At 40.5% G+C, this 20,313-nt stretch overlaps 1 protein-coding gene across 39 annotated transcripts in view; it reads left to right on the forward strand.

Moving 5' to 3' along the window:
- The window catches only part of HDAC9 (histone deacetylase 9), a 1,002,499-nt gene that overhangs the window by 757,249 nt on the left and 224,937 nt on the right, over positions 1-20,313 (forward strand). For 37 of the 39 annotated variants that reach the window (XR_011383068.1, XR_011383069.1, XM_051853225.2 and 34 more), the window contains 2 exons: positions 4,325-4,445; positions 10,697-10,746. Coding sequence is in view for 37 of the 39 variants with exons in the window: in XM_051853225.2 (XP_051709185.2) it covers positions 4,325-4,445; positions 10,697-10,746 (171 nt within the window). In the remaining 2 variants the exon portion in view is untranslated. Of the gene's footprint in view, positions 1-4,324; positions 4,446-10,696; positions 10,747-13,711; positions 16,768-20,313 lie in introns of those variants that run through there. The other 2 variants (XM_051853240.2, XM_070059629.1) reach the window with 2 other exon arrangements.

Below are 20,313 nucleotides of genomic sequence, written 5' to 3' on the forward strand. Positions count from 1 at the left end.
ATAAAAGAATATCCCTATATTTAGGAACAATGGATGAAATATTGTCAGAAAATGAGATATTTCAGTAGAAATTCTTGCCTAATATGTCACCACTTTGAACATGATTAAAGAAAATGGAGTCTCTCCCAGTGCAGGCAGGTACTTTGACTTGTCCAATTTAAGTTGGACATTTTCTCTTAGTTTGGAACTGCCACAAAATGCGCCCTTTCATGTCCTCAATAATACCCAACCAATGCAATCCATCTGTTCTGCTAAATTATTTCTAGTTCCCTAACCAAAGGCACTGCTTTTTCATGCATTTTATCATGATTTTATGCCCTTTATTATATTTTACAAAAGGTTCTGATTCCTCCAGGGCCAATGAGAACTGATTAGGACACTGGCTTCGATCCAGGCTTTGAACACAGGAGGGAAGGAATAGAACTGTTTCCTTTTTTCCCCTGCTCTTTGGCAGAAAAAAAAAAATAACCATGAATCTATACCGTGTGTGTGCTCTGTGTGTGGGTGGGTGTGCAGACTACATTTTATCCTGTCACAGTATGACTTTGTAGATTGTGTTCAGAACATTCCTTCTATACTCCAGTTGCATTAATGGGCTTTCTTTAAGAAATTCTCTTTCTTTAGGAAAGAGCCATGGTACACTGTTGGGACTGAATGATATGGTCCTTTTGAATGATCTGACTCAAACTTCCTGAGTGTGGAGCCTTCTGGGCTCTGATCTAAAGACAGTCCTATTCCTAAGCAGAGTGATCTTCAGGGAACATCAGCTCTTCTTCCACTTTCTGGAAAGAAACTGATTGGGTGCAAATCACAGAGAATGATCACATTGCAATGGATACAGTCTTACCACAGAGACTTTCTTTAGGAAGATGAAACAAGAGTGATGGGCTTTCTTTCTCAGGCCTGTGTCAGTTAGGTGGAAAAGACTTGCATTCAAATCTCAAGTGAGAAACCCCCAAGTCAGCACAATTCTTTGTATGCATTGAATGTGAGTTGTCCCCAAATGCCCCAAATTCTTAAAAATCTTCTTAGTCAGAATATCATAAATGACTTGACACAGACATTCTGCAGCCTAGCTATCTCTGAGAACGGAAATCAGTGTCTCCTTAAGATTATCAGAGCACTTTATCCTATTTTGTGACTCATTATACTCCTGACCTTTGACACAAGAGAGAATCTTGAGAAAGGAATGGAGGAATAAAGGGCATGCAGGAAATAGAAAATACAGGGTGGGATTAGATGAAAATCTCTCTGTGAAGCATAACCAAGTAAAATACTCAGTGAGCAAAGGGAACTGTTGGAGATGCCAACATGCAAGAAGATGGTGCATGTGACAAGTTGAAGGCATCTGATAAACGTCATGCAAAACGGAACTACTGGGGAGCCTACGTGTTGAGAAATTAAAAAGATCGCTGTTGTTTGAGCATTTTTCCTTTATCATCCACTAAGTCCCCATAGCAGTGTCTGTGTGAGATCCGAATCTCAAAACCTGCTGCCCTAGGTGTCTTCCTCCAGGTAGAAACTTTGTTCTTACTGATTCGGTTTCCAGCGCCATCTCTCTGTGGAAATCGTGGCTATGTGTTTGTGGGACTTACCCTTGGGAAGCCATGGAGGCAGGAGGATGTTGAGTGTTGCCTTGTATTAAGTGCAAGTATTTTTTAAAGAAATGTTTATTATTGTAATAAAAAGAGCTCATGTAAAATACTTTGCCAAGAGCTAAAAGGAAGTAGTAGGAGAAGGGAAGAAAACAGAAACCAAAGTGAAGATGTACAATCTGTGGGCGCTGGAGTATCAACTCAGAGGGAGTACTCAAAATGAATAAATGCAACATGGGCTGGACCAGATGCTCTGTCCTTGCTTCCAGATGACTGATATCTCCCTAGGGAACGACTGCGATTCAGCAGGAGTCCTCTTATAATTTACCAGCACTTGAGCCCCTGTCAAATACGGGGACTCTTGTTAGCAGATTATTTTTCAAATGTGGGATTGAGTATTCAGTTGAAATGCCGGTGAGGTTGGAGGAGAATGAGAAAAGGAGTTGTGACAAGCATGGAGCATATGCAATGTAAATTTCTCTGACTAGTGTAAAGAAACATAGATTTGTTTTCCCCTTAATGGTATTGGATGTTATAGAAAGGGCAAAAATTTAATTTAGAGCTCAAAAGAAAAACTTTAGTGAAAAAGACAAAAATTGATGAAGATCTATGGTGATCATCAACACGGGGGTCTGGCATTTGGCAATGATCTTGACATTGTCTAAGACATGAACGTCTTACTAACTGCCCGTCTTCAGCTGTCAGTGGCTGTGGACCCCAGTGCACGATGTCTCTCACTGCTTCCGCGTGGCTGATGTCAGTGGATATGGGCTTCTGAGCTCCACAGAGAGGAGAGTTGGAAGCCCTGCTCTTTCATGGTGTTCATTATTGCTCCAGACAGGGACTGGTTGTCATAATCTGTTTTCCAGCACTGAGCTCATTCCAGTTTTAGATGACTCAAACCATGGGCTCACCATGACTTATCATGGGGGTTTTTCACCCGCTAAAATCTCACAGCTTACTATCGACTTTGAATTTCCTCTTGCTCATTTTATCTCTTTCCCTGTCATTCTACTTCTTTCGCTGCTTTGATCTTCCATAAACTTTCCCATATTTGATAGTTAATAGTTAGGTCACCTCATTCAATAAGATCTTTATTGATCAGAGCACCGGCTGACCAGGGGCCATCATATTTGCCTTTGTTTTCAAAATTAGAATCCTCATCTTATTTATCTGGGAATAAACTCTCTAGAGCATATTTTAATTGTCCTAGACATGTAAGCTGTGTTGCACAAGGCTGAATGATAGACTGAAACCAGGGAAGCGCAATGCTCTGGCCCTGAAGAAAATGCCCTAGGAGTTTGTTTATTGAGCACACAAGGGTAGCCTTAAGGAGATTCTGCTCTATCTCACTCCCTTCTTATTGCCCCAGTAGCTCCCCACCAATGCTCCCTCCCTGTGACCTGATCATTTATCTTCAGTGACAGGCACAGCTCTGCCTCCTGCCCAGTGTTCCCAGTCCGCCCTGTTAGGGAACCTCACATCGACGCTCACTGGAAGCAGCAGCAGCACCTGAAATGAGGGAGGTCGGATATGGGGCAGTCCTGATGCAGAGAGAGGCGGTGGTGTCACCTGCTGTTTCCCAGCCAGCTGATCCTTGCATGGTTGGGAAGGTGGGAGGACTCAGCTCTTGTACAGGTTCTCTTCGAATTTCACTGTAGGTCTTTGCTTTTTATTGCCTTACCACTGCCTTGTGGTGGGGTATATTTTAAGTGGAATATTAATACTGCCTGTATAATTTTAGGAAGCACGGCAATTGCTGAAAGTTGGAGTTAATTAACTTCACTAGCACGATGTTTGTCAGGCTCTCAGATGTGCCAGCTGAGGAATGCAGTCAGCATGCAGTCAACAGAATACTCTGCCTACTGGCTCACTGAGGTTTAACTGAATGTGAATTTTGGTCTGTGCTGAAGGACCATTCTTTGTCAGATGGAGCAGAAAATCCCCACCTAGCCTGAGTGTAAGCCATTCACTGAGTCTAAAGTGGCTCAAACCAGCTCTGCTTAAACAGCGGTTTTGGCTTCTGTGTAATTTCCAATGTCCTGTAGAAGGACACTTTGAAAAAACCTGTTAGAAATGAAATACTGCAAAAATTAAATATAAATTGAATACCTACAAGATTTCATTAGACTCAAAAGACATTAAAAGACTACCCAGTTGCCATAAAATTTCTAAATATTTATTCTGTGTTTCTGTACTGACCTCATCATAGGCCATGGATCACAAACTGTTATCCGTCCCATGGGGCACACACACGATGTGATTAGCTCACAATTCTTCGTGATAATCACATATATTCAAATGTTATGGTATTTACTTATGTCCTTTGAGAGATAACAAGGAATTTATTCCAAGAAACTTTTCAGATGAATATAAATTAAGTTAGTAATAAATTTACTTAGGCAAACAGTAATCGCTGTTTGTTTTTAAACACTTTTACAAATAAACAAAGAAAGAGACCATCTATCATTTCTTTGTTATAGACTTCCTTTTTGTGCTCAAGGAGAATATGGTTTATGTCAATTGTCCATTCAGGCAGAAGCAATCCATTGAAACCCTGCATATGATCATTTTTTAAGGATTATGAGGGCAGTGTGCTCAGCAAATCAGTGTCCCATTCCTGCGTGGTGAAACTCAGCCCATTATCAATCATCTTCAATGTGCCTCGGTCTCATTTTCTTCTCCGTGTTGTCAGTGGAGCACTGCAAACTTGTGCTGTTTTCTTTCAGCGCATCCAAGGCCGGAAAGCCAGCCTGGAGGAAATACAGCTTGTGCATTCGGAACACCATTCACTGTTATATGGCACCAACCCCCTGGATGGACAGAAGCTGGACCCCAGGATCCTGCTAGGTCTGTATGGGCATCCGTTCCCCTGAGCACAGCACATTCCAGCACTATCATCATTCAACACACTTGGCAAGCAGAGTGGCAAAAACAGTTTTTGCAACAGTATTGCTCTGTGTTAAGGGGTCTTTTACAATAGAAGCCAATGCATATTAGAAATCCTGCATGAGAAATAGACACTGCACTTTTCCTGATGTTTACTCTTTGTTCCTCTTTTATTTAAATAGCATCTGAATAGTTTTTTGCTAATGTTTCTAAGTGAAAAGTTTTAACATTCTTATTTTTTTTCTGATTTTGCTTCACCTTTCCTATTTGTTTTGTGTCTTTCAATTCTTTTATTCCATGACTTTAATACACAAAAGGAATACAACTTATTTTTAAGTGAAAACTCGTTATTGTTGTACCAACTACGCTACATTTATAAAAAAAGATGACATTTAAAATTTTAATGTAATTTTGCTAATTCCTTACCTGTGGAATTAAATTGTACAGTAAGTGTTATAAGTAGAGAAGTAATAAATATAATTTTTGTTAATACTTGATTTTTTTGAAACTTTAATATCAGGTTTTGAAATAAAATTTTATGTTGCAGAGATTTATATAAGCTTTAAAGACAACAGATTTATGGGAACAAATAGTATCAAAGCCTTATTTTAGTTGCAACAATTATGTTATAGTAACCTTTTATAACTGAGTAACTATAGATTACTCAGGCAGTATCTGCTGAAATGACCATGTTAGAAATTAAAAAAAAAAAAAAAAGGTTTTAGGACTTTTTAAAATCCCCTTCCTTCAAATAAGCCTTTTGAGTCAGTTCTGAACTATTGAGCTCTTACTCCTAATGCATATTTCAAAATGCTACGCGGTCCTAAAGAATTCCAAAGCGAGTATGTGACACACAGCATGTAAACATGTTGGAAAGTAATTAGGAGGAGAAAGTAGCAAGTACTCCTCATTACACTTCAGAGCTGTCTTTTTAAATGAGTGGCCAACATCCATAACTTTTTGAAGGAGAGATATTTGGGTAATCTGTGTGTCCTGCACTTTTCTATAAACAGAATAGATAATGGTAGTTTGGGGAGAAGTGGGCAGAAGTGGGAAGGCATTGTGCTGCAACCTCGAGAGGACATATTGCTACAATTGGATGATGGGAAACAATCTGTAATAGAATTAAAGTTATACATCCACGTACACACAAGTCAATCAATTGGAACAGGTGTGCGCTGAGTGCTGTTTCTTCTTTCTGTTGAAAGAAGCAATCTCTGTACATGCAGATACTAAAACCTTTTTTTGTTTCAGATACTGTAAGATAAGTCTTACTTTACTATGAATTAATAATCCCACCCACCTAACCACAAAGATGAAGCAAGTGAGACATTGTAATTTTCATGGTTTTATGAGGTCAAAATTATCTCATGAACACAGTTTTATTATTTTTAAATTTACTTAAGAGAATCAAGTAGAAAACCTTCCTCCCTTTTTTGTATTTTTTTACTGTGGTCCCAAAGGATAAATCCACCCTGTAATAGAACTGAGTACTTACGGACTTTATTAGAACAGAGTGGGTTTGATCAAGTCTTGAGTATCAACAACGCAGTTTGTTGGGGAGGTGTTTGTAAACAATTCTTAACATTTTAAGAGAAAAGACATGTTTGTGAAAGAAATGAGGCTTACATTTGACTTAAATGAGGTTTAAATGAGGCTTAAAATTTTGCAACATCACACTTTCATTTATGAAATGTGGCAAATTACTATTTATTTTTAATTTGACAGTTTTTATTTAAAATAAGCTTGACAAAACACTTTGCCACAAAGCTAATACACACAGGCATTTCTTTCTTTTTTTGGTTTTGTTTTTTCTATTTTCTTGCCTTTTCAATTTTATCTACCATGTGTCGCTCCCCGTCTTCGTGGAGGAACAACACAGGACCCTGCGTTGTTCTTTTGTCTGCTCGGCCCTCCCCGGGTTTGCTGCTGGTTCTTCCCGGGTTGGCTACCAACCCTTCCACCTCCGTGGAAGGGCGGTTCCCCCTGCCACATTCCCCACTTCCGCGGGGGAGCGGGATACCGCCGGCCGGCTCTCTCGGGGGCTGCACAGGTGTTCCCTCTTAGATGTTCCTGGTGCATGTTGTCTCTCTCCTCCTTTATAGTCCTCTTCCGCCAATCCCAACTCGGCTGCCCACACGCCGAGTACGCTGCTCTCCTCCAATCAGGAGCAAGATCAGCTCCTGCAGCTCAGTCAATCAAATTGGCGAGAGGCAGCTGCGTAGAAGTTGTTTCTCCCTTCTCAGCGCCATATTGTGGGAGAGCAGATGCATAGAATAAGTCTTAATTCCAGTAACAGTCTAGTCCGGGTTGCTCCCCACAACCATGTATAAGGGAGAATATGCACTCTACGTCTTTCTGTGTCCAGCTTATTTTATTCAACATGATATCTTCAAGTTGCTTTTGAACAAACCTGATTTTCTCGAACATTCAATATGTGTATCAATTTAAATTAATATCAATATATAGTTTGAATCTTGGGCAAAGATCCTTCTCTTGTATGTAGATGATGAAAGCACCAAGTATTAGTGATTACATTTTCAACATTTCAAAAAAATTGAGAATTATTATTTGAAAGGCAAATTGAGAAGAAAATCCCTGGCCACTGGCTCACTCCCCCAGATTCCTGCAGTAGCACCAGCTGAGACCTAAACTGGGAGCTGGGAACACAACCCTGGTTCCATGTTTGTGGCAGGAACCCCCAGTTGTCTGAACCACCTCGGTCTCCTGACAGGGTTTGCATTAGCAGGAAGGTGGTGTCAGGAACCAGGTGTCAATCCCAGGCACTCTGACATGGGATGCAGCTGTCTTAACTGCTAGGCTCAACACCAGCTCCAATTTTTAAGATTTTAGTTCAAATGGGTTATCCATTTACCTCATTTATTTTGAATATTTGGTGGGAATTAATGTCCCTGCTGAGTACAATGTTAGCTTTGTATGTCGACTACATGAGTGCATAGACAAGGATGCTGTGTTTTGGCAGGTCTTGATGTCCAGTACTAAATTCAATTTTGACAACATTTCTGAACCATTTCATTTCTTTGATTAATACAGAAAGTTAGCTGGTTTTCTTCATTTTGGTTCTAAGTGAAAAATCCCATTCTTTCACAAGGTTAATTTTTCTTTTCTTTTCTTTTTTTTTTTTTTTTGTTCTTTATGTAATTCGGATTCTTGTGACTTGTTTTTTTTTTTTTTTCTCAACTTACACTGTGCAGACCAGATTTAAGCTGCCATGATGAATGTACAGAAATTTGAAGTCAACAAGATATTTTCTTCCTCTTCCTTCCTTCCTTCCTTTCACTCTCTTACATCCCACTGCATCCCCAAGCCCCACCAACCACAGATAGGGCATGGTTTTTCCCGAGTTAAATGGACACTTCCTCTTGAGCCTTATGTTCTGGAGTTGGGAGGAAGAATTTGAATAGATGTTCAGTGTGGCCTATCTATCTGTATCTTCAAAGACACCTGGAGATTATAAAAGAAAGTTTTCCTTATCATTAATACTCCTGTTGCCTATTTTTTTTTTAAAGATGTATTTATTGCTTGGAAAGGCAGAGTGAAAGAGAGAGAGAGAGAGAGATATTTTCCATGTGCTAATTCATTCCTCAAGTGGTAGCAATAGTCTGGATTGGGCTAGGCCAAAGCAAGGAGTCAAGAACTCCATCTGAGTCTCCCACATGGATAACAAGGATTCAGTTAGTTGGGTCTGATCCATTACTTCTCAAGCACATTACCAGGAAGCTGTATTGGAAGCAGAGCAGCCAGAACTTAAACTGGTGCTCCAGTATGAGATGTGGTGTCCCAAGCAGTGGTTTAATCCACTATGCCACAACACCTGCCTCTCCAGTTTCCATTATCTTGTGGCTAGGCAGATTTTATTCCATTAATAAGGCAATATAATGGAATTAGAAAATAAGTCCAGAGGCCAATGTTGCAGTTTAGCCGATAAAGCCGTTGCCTGCAATGCTGGCATCCCGGATGGGCACTGGTTTGTATCCTGGCTGTTGTACTTCTGATCCAGTTCCCTGTTAATGTGCCTGGAACGCAGCAGAGGCTACCCATATGGAAGACCCAGAAGAAGCTCCTGGTTCCTGGCCTCGGCCTGGCACAACTCCAGCTGTTGCAGCCATCTGGGGAGTGAACCACTAGCCAATGGAAGATTTCAATCTCTCTCTCTCTCTCTCTCTCTCTCTCTCTCTCTCTCTGTGTCTGTCTCTTTGTACTCTGGATGTCAAATAAATCAATACATCTTTACAAATAAATAAATCCAGTCCATTCAGTGAACTAAAGATTTCTTACACACTAGTAAATTTAAATTTAATTATTGTTCCCCATTTTGTGTTTTGTAACATTACTAAATAAAATTCTCCTTAAATGGCATATCAGTTTTTCCCTTATTCTCTTGGGGTTTAATAATTTTAAAAAATTGTTTCATTGATTATAAATGAACAATTCATACATGGAAGGATATGTACAATTTTTTTTTTTTTTTGACAGGCAGAGTGGATAGTGTGAGAGAGAGAGACAGAGAGAAAGGTCTTCCTTTGCCGTTGGTTCACCCTCCAATGGCCGCTGCTACCGGTGCACTGTGGCCAGCACATCATGCTGATCCGAAGCCAGGAGCCAGGTGCTTCTCCTGGTCTCCCATGCGGGTACAGGGCCCAAGGACTTGAACCATCCTCCACTGCACTCCCGGGCCATAGCAGAGAGCTGGCCTGGAAGAGGGGCAACCGGGACAGAATCCGGCGCCCCGACCGGGACTAGAACCCGGTGTGCTGGCGCCGCAAGGTGGAGGATTAGCCTATTGAGCCACAGCGCCGGCCTGTACACATTTTAATTTCACAGGTGACATATGAATGCAATCCTGCAAAATATTCAAGGATGCAGACATATCTTTATTAGGAACAAAACTAAGAAAATTTACTCTTCTCTATGCTTTCCAGAAAATTTTTAATCTATTTTATCTGTGTGTGCCAGTATTCCAGTTTAATATTGTACAATAATTTATTTAATTTTTCTAATGACTCCTCTTTTTACATGAAAATTTCTTCACTAGATGTCTTTCTGTTTGTGCATGCATTTTTCTTTGTCATTTTCCATCTGTTAGTAATGGCACTTGAAAAACCAATTCATCTGCGTCACTGTTTTCAAAATAAACTTTGTCCTGTGACAGTAAAATCTACTTAGACTTTTACTGACATACTACATGAATTCCACCAGAAATCTGTTTTCCATCTTAATTATTTACTTCATTGATCATCAATAGAACCAATGGATGGAATAGGCAAATTGGGGAATTATACCTGGTTCTACAGCTGATCTGCTGAGTGACCTGTGTGATTCACTTCAGAACCACTTGGCTACGAGACAGAAATGCTCACTGCCTTTCCTGTGCATTTCTTCACAGGCAACCTATAGTGAGATAGGAGGTTTGGCAGTAGGACTCTTGTTTTATCTGTTTGTGTCATAGAAAATGTAGAACACAAAAGTAAAAAAAAAAAAAAAAAATCACCAAAAATCCCATGAAATAACTGTTCCAAGAGACAATCATATTTCTTATAATATACTTTCAAAGAACATATTTTATATTGATATTGATATATAGATCTCCAAGAAGGATTATATTTGATGTTGTTTCATTTAAAAAATGATTAATGTTGGATAGGTTTATGGGGTACTTGACCTTAGCTATATCTTAAATTTATACTCAGTTGTTTTTGAAGTACAACTTAAGAACGAGTCTGTCCATTTGAGAAGATATTTTAATTATTTTTAAAATGATAAAAGTGTGGTGTCATTTGCTTTGTAGCTCAAAACATCTCACTGGAGGAATTATATTCAGCAAATAACTGGGTTACCATAAACTATAAATAAAACTATTATAATGCATTATATGAACAAATAAGCTAATTAAAAATGTAATGACCCATATTTCATGGGCACATATCTGTGTGTTGGGGCAACAAACTCTATGTATAATAATATTTGTATTATTTGATTTGAGTTCTTAGCTGTATATACATAGACATAGAACTGTAGTATTCAGAAAATTAGCTCTATGGAATAATTGCTCTAAAACCTCATTTATTTCCTTCTGAGTTGCATGATAAATACCCTGAGACATCATTTTATATATGAATAAAATGTCAAACATTTTAAACATACTGCCATTCCCAATTTATATTTATTTTTCATGTCTTCTTACTATACAGGTGACGACTCTCAAAAGTTTTTTTCCTCACTGCCTTGCGGTGGACTTGGTGTAAGTATGAGTTTGTTTGCTGCTTTGTAAACACCACACACTTCCCCACAAAATCTATTCGATTGTGTCTGTTCAGCTGTGTTGAAGGCTGTCTCAGTAAAGGCCATATCAGACTTGAGCACCAGTTCTGTAACAGGCAGGGCTATGAACCAGATGGAAACGTGGGGCCTTTTGTTTCCAGGTTATTAAGAATTGCAAGATGGTGGCCACGTACAACTGAGCCAGGAGTCAGGCACTTCTCTCTGTCAATGGCTGTGTGAATGCAAGTTCATACACTCACCACGTCCGTTCTCTAGACTATTAGGGAACTTCCAAAAGGGAACGCAAGAGGGGTTAACTGAGTTTTTCAGCAGAATTCAGTGTTCAGTAAAATCACATGAAGTGTGCAGATACGTATTATTCCTGGTGAAAATGGCATGAACTGCACACAGTGCTTTGCATTATGGGACTTTTTGTTTCTGTTCCCCCTAGGGGCCATTTTTGCCTTCAGTAATTAAAAAGAGCCTTTTGACCCAAGATATTCACACCACATTTCAAGGACAAATTTGTTTGAATCTGGAGACATATGAAGAAAATGCCTACATTTCTGTGGATGATTAGAACATACCCTATAACCTGCAACCTATTTAAAGTTAACCCTTGCCAGTAACAAGCCCTAAGTGCTGAGTCATGTTATGGTGATGTAATTCGGAGTCAGGCTTTCAAGGACTAGAATATCTAAATCAATTAGATTTCTTGCATATTGCAGGGAAAGAAAAAAGAAACTAGCCTTGACTATATCGTGTGATGGATAACTTTTTGGATGTAGCTAAATTTTTTGCTGGGAAATCCGATATATTTTCAGTTCATTCTGTTCTTTGAATGCTGCCAGACTTAGCAAGCAGTGTATTTCTTTTCCTTCACCTCTGATTCTGCCCTTCTGGAAATAAGAATGGCATGTACAGTTTACTGGTATTCAGCTGAGTTTCAAAACAACCCTGCAAATCAGTCATTGTTATTAACACTACTTTGAAAAAGAGACACTGAAAATTCAGAGAAGTGAAGTCATTTTCCTGATGTCACACAGTAATTCTGAAAGTGTGGAGCTGCTGTGTGTATATCCAGGGGAAGGATTTCCACAAGAGGTCCTTGATCCTCCCATGGCTTTCCCCGTGACAGACTAACCACAGCTTGTTCCACCCTCCTTCCCTCCATCTAGCAGCGCAGGGTTGTGGTTGACATGATGGTCCCCTTTGGGACAGCTAACCTGTGACTTTTGCTTTTTATTTATTTATTTGAAAGTCTGAGTTACACAGAGAAGCAGAGGCAGAGAGGCAGAGAGAGAGAGAGAGAGGTCCTCCATCCGCTGGTTCATTCCCCAGATGGCCACAACAGCTGGAGCTGTGTTGATCTGAAGCCAGGAGCTTTTTCCAGTTTCTCAGGCACGTGCAGGAGCCCAAGAACTTGGGCCATCTTCCACTGCTTTCCCAGGCCATAGCAGAGAGCTGAATCAGAAGTGAAGCGCCCATATGGGATGCTGGCACTGCAAGCGACGGCTTTACCTGCTACACCACAGCGCCGGCTCCAATTTTTGCTTTTTTGACTGGCAGCAGAGGGCACTCATCACCCTCCAGGTTAATTCCTGCTCATTTTTAGCGTCATCCTGTGCAGCCGCGAGCTTGCAAATTCATTCTGGAAAGCAGAGGATAAACTGACCTTTCAATGGGGTTTCATTGGCTTGGGTGTTTATTTTCTAACATCCTAAGTGGCTCTTTTAAACTGGAATGGCTGCTCACTTGCCAGTGAAGCGAAGAATGGAACAAAGCTAATGACACTTAATGGGAACAGTGATCGGGAAGAGACAAAAGCTGCTAGGAGAGTGGTGGTCAGCACGCCCCACTCATTAAGGCATGACCCAGAGCTGAGTCAGGGTCATCACCTGGACCTGCTAGCCCTTGAACACAAAGTACCGCTACTCAACCGCTTAACCCCATGCCAAAGGAACTTGTTCTGGAGCCAGCACTGCTCTAGGAAACTCTTATAAGTGCCCAGGGAATAAGAAGTAACTGCTGCTTCTGGATCTGTCTGTCCAACACGGAGTGAGTCCTAGGATAGGTGCTGAACAACGTCCCCAGACACTGCCCTCATCTGGTCAGTGGCAGTAGTGGCTGTGGGCAAATATCAGTGAGCAGGCAGAGGCGGGGTATAGGGAGCCTCCATGAGTTTGAGTCCTGCTGTCCTGGAGAAGGCTGGGCGAGAGGCACTCTGGTTATCATATTGGCCTATCTGCTGTTGCTGGTGTTTATATGGGTCCAGATGAGTGTGATCATGGGGTGTGTGTCCACAAAATTTCTTGCCGATACTCTAGTGAATCAGTCTTTCTGATTGTTTATTTTTTTTAATTTTTCAAGAAACAAATTGTGATTTTAGCCATCTGAGAACACCTAGCCCCTAAGGTCTGTGATTTTCATACAAGTCCTAGGAGAAACTCTTTCACCTTCATGATAATCCCAATATATTCACATATGAAAGATACCTATGAACTTGAGGTGGCTGCACTTGGCAACATGGGAGTACCCAGAAGAGCCTGGAAACCAGTGACATTGCTTTTGTCTGAAGGCACATTTTGGGATTGAATGATCTCAGATGGACCTGTTAGTTTTGATTCCCAAAGAGTGAACCATCTCCAATTATGAACGCAAATTCCAGTTTTGGAATGTGTAACCTCCTTCCAGTTGGGGTTTCTACGCACCTTGTGGCTGAGGGTGGATGTAGTGAGTTTTGAGGATACTACCTGGGGCATTATAAAACCAAAAAATCACTGCTTCTTATTAAAGTCACCTTGACAATTCCGTGTGGTTATGAGAGTGTTGGCCCCAAGCAGTCCAATGGGCAAATGATATTTAAGGTGCTTTCAAATGCACTCTCCAGGTTACAGCTGGCGCCTCAGTCTCAAGGTTTCTGAATTCCTTTGTGTTTGTTTTAGTGTCTCTGCCATGGCTCGCTTCTGATCGCGTGTGATTGCACTACCAGAAAATGTTCCAGTTGGAAAAAGAGCCTTTTACCAACTCCCAGGCCTTGATCAGTGTGTGTACAGAAGTGGATAATTCAGGAACTGTGGAAAACACAGCCAGTGCAAGGCCACCTTTGTCCTCACTCCTCAGGGCACATCCCTGATCATTTTCCTGGCCATCTGACCTGCTGCTGTGTGAGGAAATCTTGAAGTCATTTCTCAGCCTTCTTTTCCCCCTCTTCACTTGATAGGCAGAAAAAAAAAACCCACAAAAGCAAGGACGAGCAGGCTTTTATGATAATGTCGTCATCAGCTCCCAGCTTCAAACACTTCTGCGGCTTTTGAGTTGTCATTTATAACTTGGAACTTGCATCCACCCAGAATTCCCCCGATACACTTAGAGAAATTGATAACAGACCCCGCGCTTCTTTTATGGCTTGGAGGAGGCAACAGCAATCACATCACTATTGGCAGGCGATATTATTTTTTGACATGGTTGTAAAAGTATAAAGGGGCTTATGGCATTTGTTTAGATGAGGAATGGGCTCTCAAGCTGTGCTGGGGTTTACAGGACCAGATTAGTGAGAAGCAGAGGGAATATGATGTTTGCAAACAGGATATGATTTTATATAAGTTTGGGTTTCATGCCCTGTGCTCTGGGGAAATCCCTGCAGACAGCAGAGAATTCCACTTTTATCCTGCAACAGACCAGCTCCCAGTGCCAATAGTTAGAAAAATCAAGGCGAGGAGTGGGCGGTGGGCAGTGGGAGGTGCAGGACTGGAGGCCCAGGGGCCGCGGATGGTAGAGCGCTTGTCCTGGAGGGATGAGGAATTGGAGAGTTAGGGGCAAATCCGGAGTCTGCAGAACCAGCCCAAGGTGTGCCAAGACTGAGGCGCTGTGACATTTGGCCAAAGCCTCTTGTCCCATGGGGACGCCGTGGCCTGTGGTCACGAAGCTGGCTTGTGATGACCGACTTTTGCTTTGTCCCTATTTTGTTGGATTATGCTTGGGTCTGACACACTTGCAGGGGTTAGGGGTGTCCTTTTGTGATTTGAGGAGGGGGAAGGAGGAGGATTAGGTCATTTTGTGTGTGTGTGTGTGTGTGTGTATGGGGAGGAGGTGGGTAATTTGAGGCTCCTTTCAATTGCTCTGAGGTTTTCCACAGACATTTCACTTAAATTCTCTTTCATTCTGTCAGAATTAATACGTAAGTTCTTCACTCTGATTAAAAATAAAGTATGTATGTGTGTGTATATGCACACAATAAATGTTACACACATATGTATACGCATAAGAAAATTCTGCCTGTTGTTTTGCACCACATTTATACTTCTGCATTGTTTTTCTATTGATTATACCATGTTGGTCCACCTGAAAAAGTAAACAGAGTTCTAGAGGAAAGCTTTGCAAAGAGCTTTGGTTTGTCCTATTATTTGTGATCTCAAAGAATGACTTCACTTTATAACCCAAGCACATACAAAGAGTTAAATTCAAAGAAACAGGAAGGTTTGGCCAATAATACATTTTACTACTGTTATTTAGGATATTCCTTCGTGAAAGAAAGCCAACAGTTTATTTTGATATTTGAAGTTTGCTTATTTGAGAGGTTAAAAGACAGAGCAAGGGGCCGGTGCTGTGGAGTAGCTGGCAAAGCTGCTGTCTGCAGTGCTGGCATCCCATATGGGCGCCAGTTTGAGTCCCAGCTGCTCCACTTCTGATCCAGCTCTCTGCTATGGCCTGGGAAAGCAGTAGAAGATGGCCCAAGTCCTTCAGCCCCTGTACCCGCATAGGAGATCCAGGAGAAGATCCTGGCTCCTGCCTTCAGATTGGTGCAGCTCCAACCATTGTGGCCAGCTGGGGAGTGAACCAGGAAATGTAAGACCTCTCTCTCTCTCCTCTCTGTGTGTGTAACTCTGACTTTCAAATAAATAAATAAATCTTTAGAAAAAAAGAGAGAGAACAAGAGAAATCCTTTCTGGTTCACTCCCCGAATACTGGCAATATCAGTGGTCCAAATCTGGAAGCTCAGAACTCAATCTAGGTCTTTTATGTGGATGTCAGGGACCCAGTTTCTTGAACCAGGCTACCTTCTAGGTCTGCATTAGCAGGAAGCTGGAGTCAGGAGGGAGCTGTGGATTAAAACCAGCCACTTCGCAAAGCAGTATTTTAGAAGGTATAGTACTAGAGCAGAAAAAGATGTGCTGCCAATGAGGAAGCAAGGAGTAGGAATGCATGAGCGACCAGAGGAGACCACTGTTTCCGGTTTCCCAGGGCATTTCCATTGTCCTGAGCTGGATGGACTCTGTGCTAAGGCAGCCCAGAGGAGGGTGCTTCCAAAGAAGAGGGATGTTGACTTACTCAGTACTATGCTGAATCCTCAGGAAGAGTTAAGAATGGATGTGCTTGTGTGAGTTGCATTTTGTGGGCGGGAGTGGGTGCTGTGAGTGGAGGGTCAGGGGAGTAAGCCAGGCATTAACTGTTTAGGCCATAATGACACACCGTGTTTTTGACAATTGCACCAAGCTGTTGCCAATTAGTAGAGAATTTGTCTCAAAAAAAAAAAAAAGAAATATCTGAATGTTTATGCCAAAATTTTGCATGTTCTTGAGGTTATGACATTGACTCAGGAACTTCTTTTATCCTAAGTGTATTTCATCCTGTGTTATTCCCACCCAATTATCTGAGCAGGCATGATGCCTATTGTGACATCAGCAGAAGGAGGAGGGGTGGCATCTGTTTCTCACATGCAGTAATCAGGATAACGCTGATTTCCTTGTATTAATGTTCAGCTGAGACCTGGCTTGCAATCAATCAGTGCTTCATTTCCTCTCCTCCACTATCACGGAGGCATCACAGCCCTCTTCCCTCCAGCGCAACAAGAGGATCCACCCTGATTGGGCATCTCTTCTTCCCCATCTCCCCTTCCTAATTGTATTTGGATTTTCATTAGTTTTCAACTTGATGCAAATGATACCAGCAGGAATCCCCCACGGCACCTGGAATAAGTAAAACTGATAAGCTGCCTTAATGAAATTGTTTGAGAGTTTCGTTTCATGTTGTGAATTCCACAGAAAGATCATATTGCCCCAGACTTGGAAAATACAGTCCATGATATTATTCAAGCCAGGGCATGCCTTCTAAATAACAAAGGCAGTTCCAGTACTGCATAGATTATGCTAATTGTGTATACTCTATAATAGACTCAGGGAAGCAGACAACACTCCCTATAGAGATAAACATGTACACATTACTCTATGTTTACCACACAATGTGAACCTTTATAGAATCATTGGGCATCTGATGTCCACTGTAGGAAAGAGGGAAATTAGAAATGAAAACCTTAACTTCCTCCTTAATTCACTTAGTTGTAGCATCCCATCTACAATTAAATTCTTTCAATTGCTTTGACATTATGGCTAAACACAACAGGATGCATTTTGAAATAAGAATACTCCACTTTTTTTATTCAAAGTAAACATGACTATCACAAAACTATTAAAATTCTTCTGTTGTCAAAATGAGAAGGCTAAAAATTACCACCATCAAAGCTTTACACACATGTTTTTGACATTCCAGGGACCCCCATAACTGTTATCTGCAGACACACACACATGCACACGCAACTTCACAAAATCAGTGGAAAACTGAAATGAAAAGGTGGAAGAAGAGGAGGATGGGCATCTGGCCTCCCAGCTAAGATACCCACTAAGATGTCCACGTCCCACATCAGAGTGTCTGGATTAATATATATGGTCAGGTTCTTGATTCCAGACTTCTGGCAATGCAGACCTTGGAAAGCAGCAGTGATGCCTCAAGCATTTGGGTTCCAGCCACCTACATGGGAGACCTGGACTGAGTTCCCAGCTGCTGGTTTTGGTTCTGGCTCAGCCCCAGCCATTGTGGGTCTTTGCAAAGTGAACAAGCAGTCCAGAACACTCTGTCTCTCCTCTCTCTCTCTCTCTCTCTCTTTCTTTCTTTCTCTTTCTCTCTCCTCTCTCTCTCTATGTCTCTTTCCCCTCTCCCAAAGAAAATGAGGATAAAAGTTAAAAAAAAAATAGAGTTTATTTTTCAGAATACGTTCCATCAGGTTCAAGACACTTTCCAAGTAGTGATACCAGCCATTTTGCCCATTCCCAAAGAACTGAGGTCCCTGAAAAGTTAATCATGTCAACGCAGTCCTTTTTTACAATGTTAACTGAAGAATGGGTGTCCTTTAAATATTTTTTAAGATTTGAAAACAAAACGAAGTCAAAAGGCACCAAGTCAAGATGGTAAGGTGCACTGTCATGGTGGAGAAGGACTCTGGTCGCAGCATTGACTGACCTTCTCAAAAATGCTCTCACACTCAGCAGATGTTATCACTCTTTGGACTTCCAGGTCAATGAGCAAAATGTCTTCAGCATCCCAAGAAAGCCATGACGTTTGCTCTTGACCAGTTTGTTTTTGCTTTTTCTGGGTTGCTCCATCTCTTGGTAGCCATTGCTTTGCTTGTGCTTTGTCTTTAGCATTCTACTGGTGAAGCTGTGTTTCACTTCCTGTTACAATCCTAAGAAAAAAAAAATGCTTCAGGATCTCCATCCCACTTGTTGAAAATTCCCAGCGCAGGCTCTGCTTGTCTTGCAGTTGATCTCCCATCCAGTGCAGCATTTGTTGTACTTAATGTTTCAATCAGAACTGTGTGAGCTGAATTAGTCTATGGTGTTGGCTATCACTTCTGTTGTTAGGATATGAACAAGATGGATTATTTTCCTTGCAAATTAATGTGGATGGCCCTTCAAGGCTTCATATTCAACATTATCCTGCCGCTGTTAAATGAGCTATCTGCTTATAAACTGCTGATTTCTTTGGTGCATTGTCCCCATTAAGGCATCAGTGATTTCACCATTCTTCCACCCAAGCTTCACCATAAATTTCAAGTTTGTTGCTTCAATTTTAGCAGAATTAGAATTGCTCTGATAGGGGTTCTTTTCAAACTGTTGTCTTTGCTCAGTGCCCCAAACTAGATCTTTTCCAGGTATGTTATTACAAGGTAGTTCTAGATTATTTTGGTGCAACAAATTTTGAAATCCATGCATAGTTTTTGCATAATCCCTATTTACTATCCATAGACTCTTTGAAGATGCTTCCTATATGTACATTAGCTATGTATACATAGGTGCAGCTTTGTCAACCAAAGTAATGAGGAAAGTGGGGAAAGAAAACACATTCATTTCTGGAATTTTTTTCTTTATACTTTTTCTCTATTTTGTAATAATTTTCTGTACTTGCCTCTGTGCCTTTATTATAAAAATTAGGATAATAAGAAACCCGAATCTTAGACTCTGCGGCTGCTGAAGATTAATGAGTTTGGTGAACCTTAAGCTTCTATCTAACTTAGAAGATCAATGGTTCTATGAAATGAAAATTGAGAAAGTAAAACAAATCAAAATACATTTTAATATACAGTCTTCTACTGATTGTCAGCCACTATTGACTGTTAAAAAAACATAAGGCTTTAGGTCAAATAAAAAGTTAGAGTAGACAAAGAAAATAAGATTACCTAGAAGAAAGTCATTTCGTGACTGCTTGAAATGAAGGTAAATCTAAGCTCACCTCAGATTCTTGATGTGAAAAGCATGGACTTGTGTTTTTCCTTTGTCATATTCTTACCTGAATATTTTCAGATCCAAATATCCATCCCTGTTGTAAAATAATAGCCAATATATAACACTGACATGGCATCATTAGATTGTCTTTGATCAAAAGTTTAGTAAAGCATAACTTTGAAATTTTTGTGACTATAAAATGACACATTAATTTTCTTTTGAAATTTGAAACTAAAATAAATTAATATACTGACTGAGCTATATGCAGGCAGTTCACAGCAGAGTCCCTAGGATTTAGTTATTTCAAACCTCAAGACAGACCCAAAGCTCTGACTCCTACATCAGAACCTCATCATTACTTTACAGTGTCATGTTTCAACATAAAATAACTTGTAAATTAAGAGAATTAACTACTAAGTAATGATTTACTTATCAACAAATCATTGTTTTTATGAAGACAAACAAGACTATTAACAACTAATATACTTCAGAAACTTAATATGAAAGTGCTTTGGTTAATTTATTCTATTATATTCTAAATAATGTGAATTATATGGTCTCTAATTGGTATTTACATTGGATAATTTATAAGTAGATAGTCACATTACCATCTGCAAAGGCTTCTCAAAATGTTCCTGGATGATTTTGATATGTGAGCCCCCAAACAATAAAAAAAACAAATGCCTACAACTAGTGAAATTCTGCTTCTGCTAACTACTTCCTCCCCCGGTCCCCTTAGTTAAGTAATGGCTGTTTTAGACAATTTTCCATCTCTCTGTTCTTTATTAAATAGACACATATTGAGAGCCCCCTATGTGTGAAGGATGGAGCAACATAGAGACTTGTGTTTTTTCTTTCTTTCTTTCTTTTTTTTTTTTTAAATCTCCACTTATCTCTCCCATTGTACTTAACACTTAGTGTCAATGTTGGTCTTCTATTCCTGTTCAGTGAGTCTGGTGGGAGAGATATGGCAGTTCATGGAGAGGTGG

Source organism: Oryctolagus cuniculus, chromosome 16, assembly GCF_964237555.1.
Source record: "Oryctolagus cuniculus chromosome 16, mOryCun1.1, whole genome shotgun sequence".
Lineage (NCBI taxonomy): Eukaryota > Metazoa > Chordata > Mammalia > Lagomorpha > Leporidae > Oryctolagus > Oryctolagus cuniculus.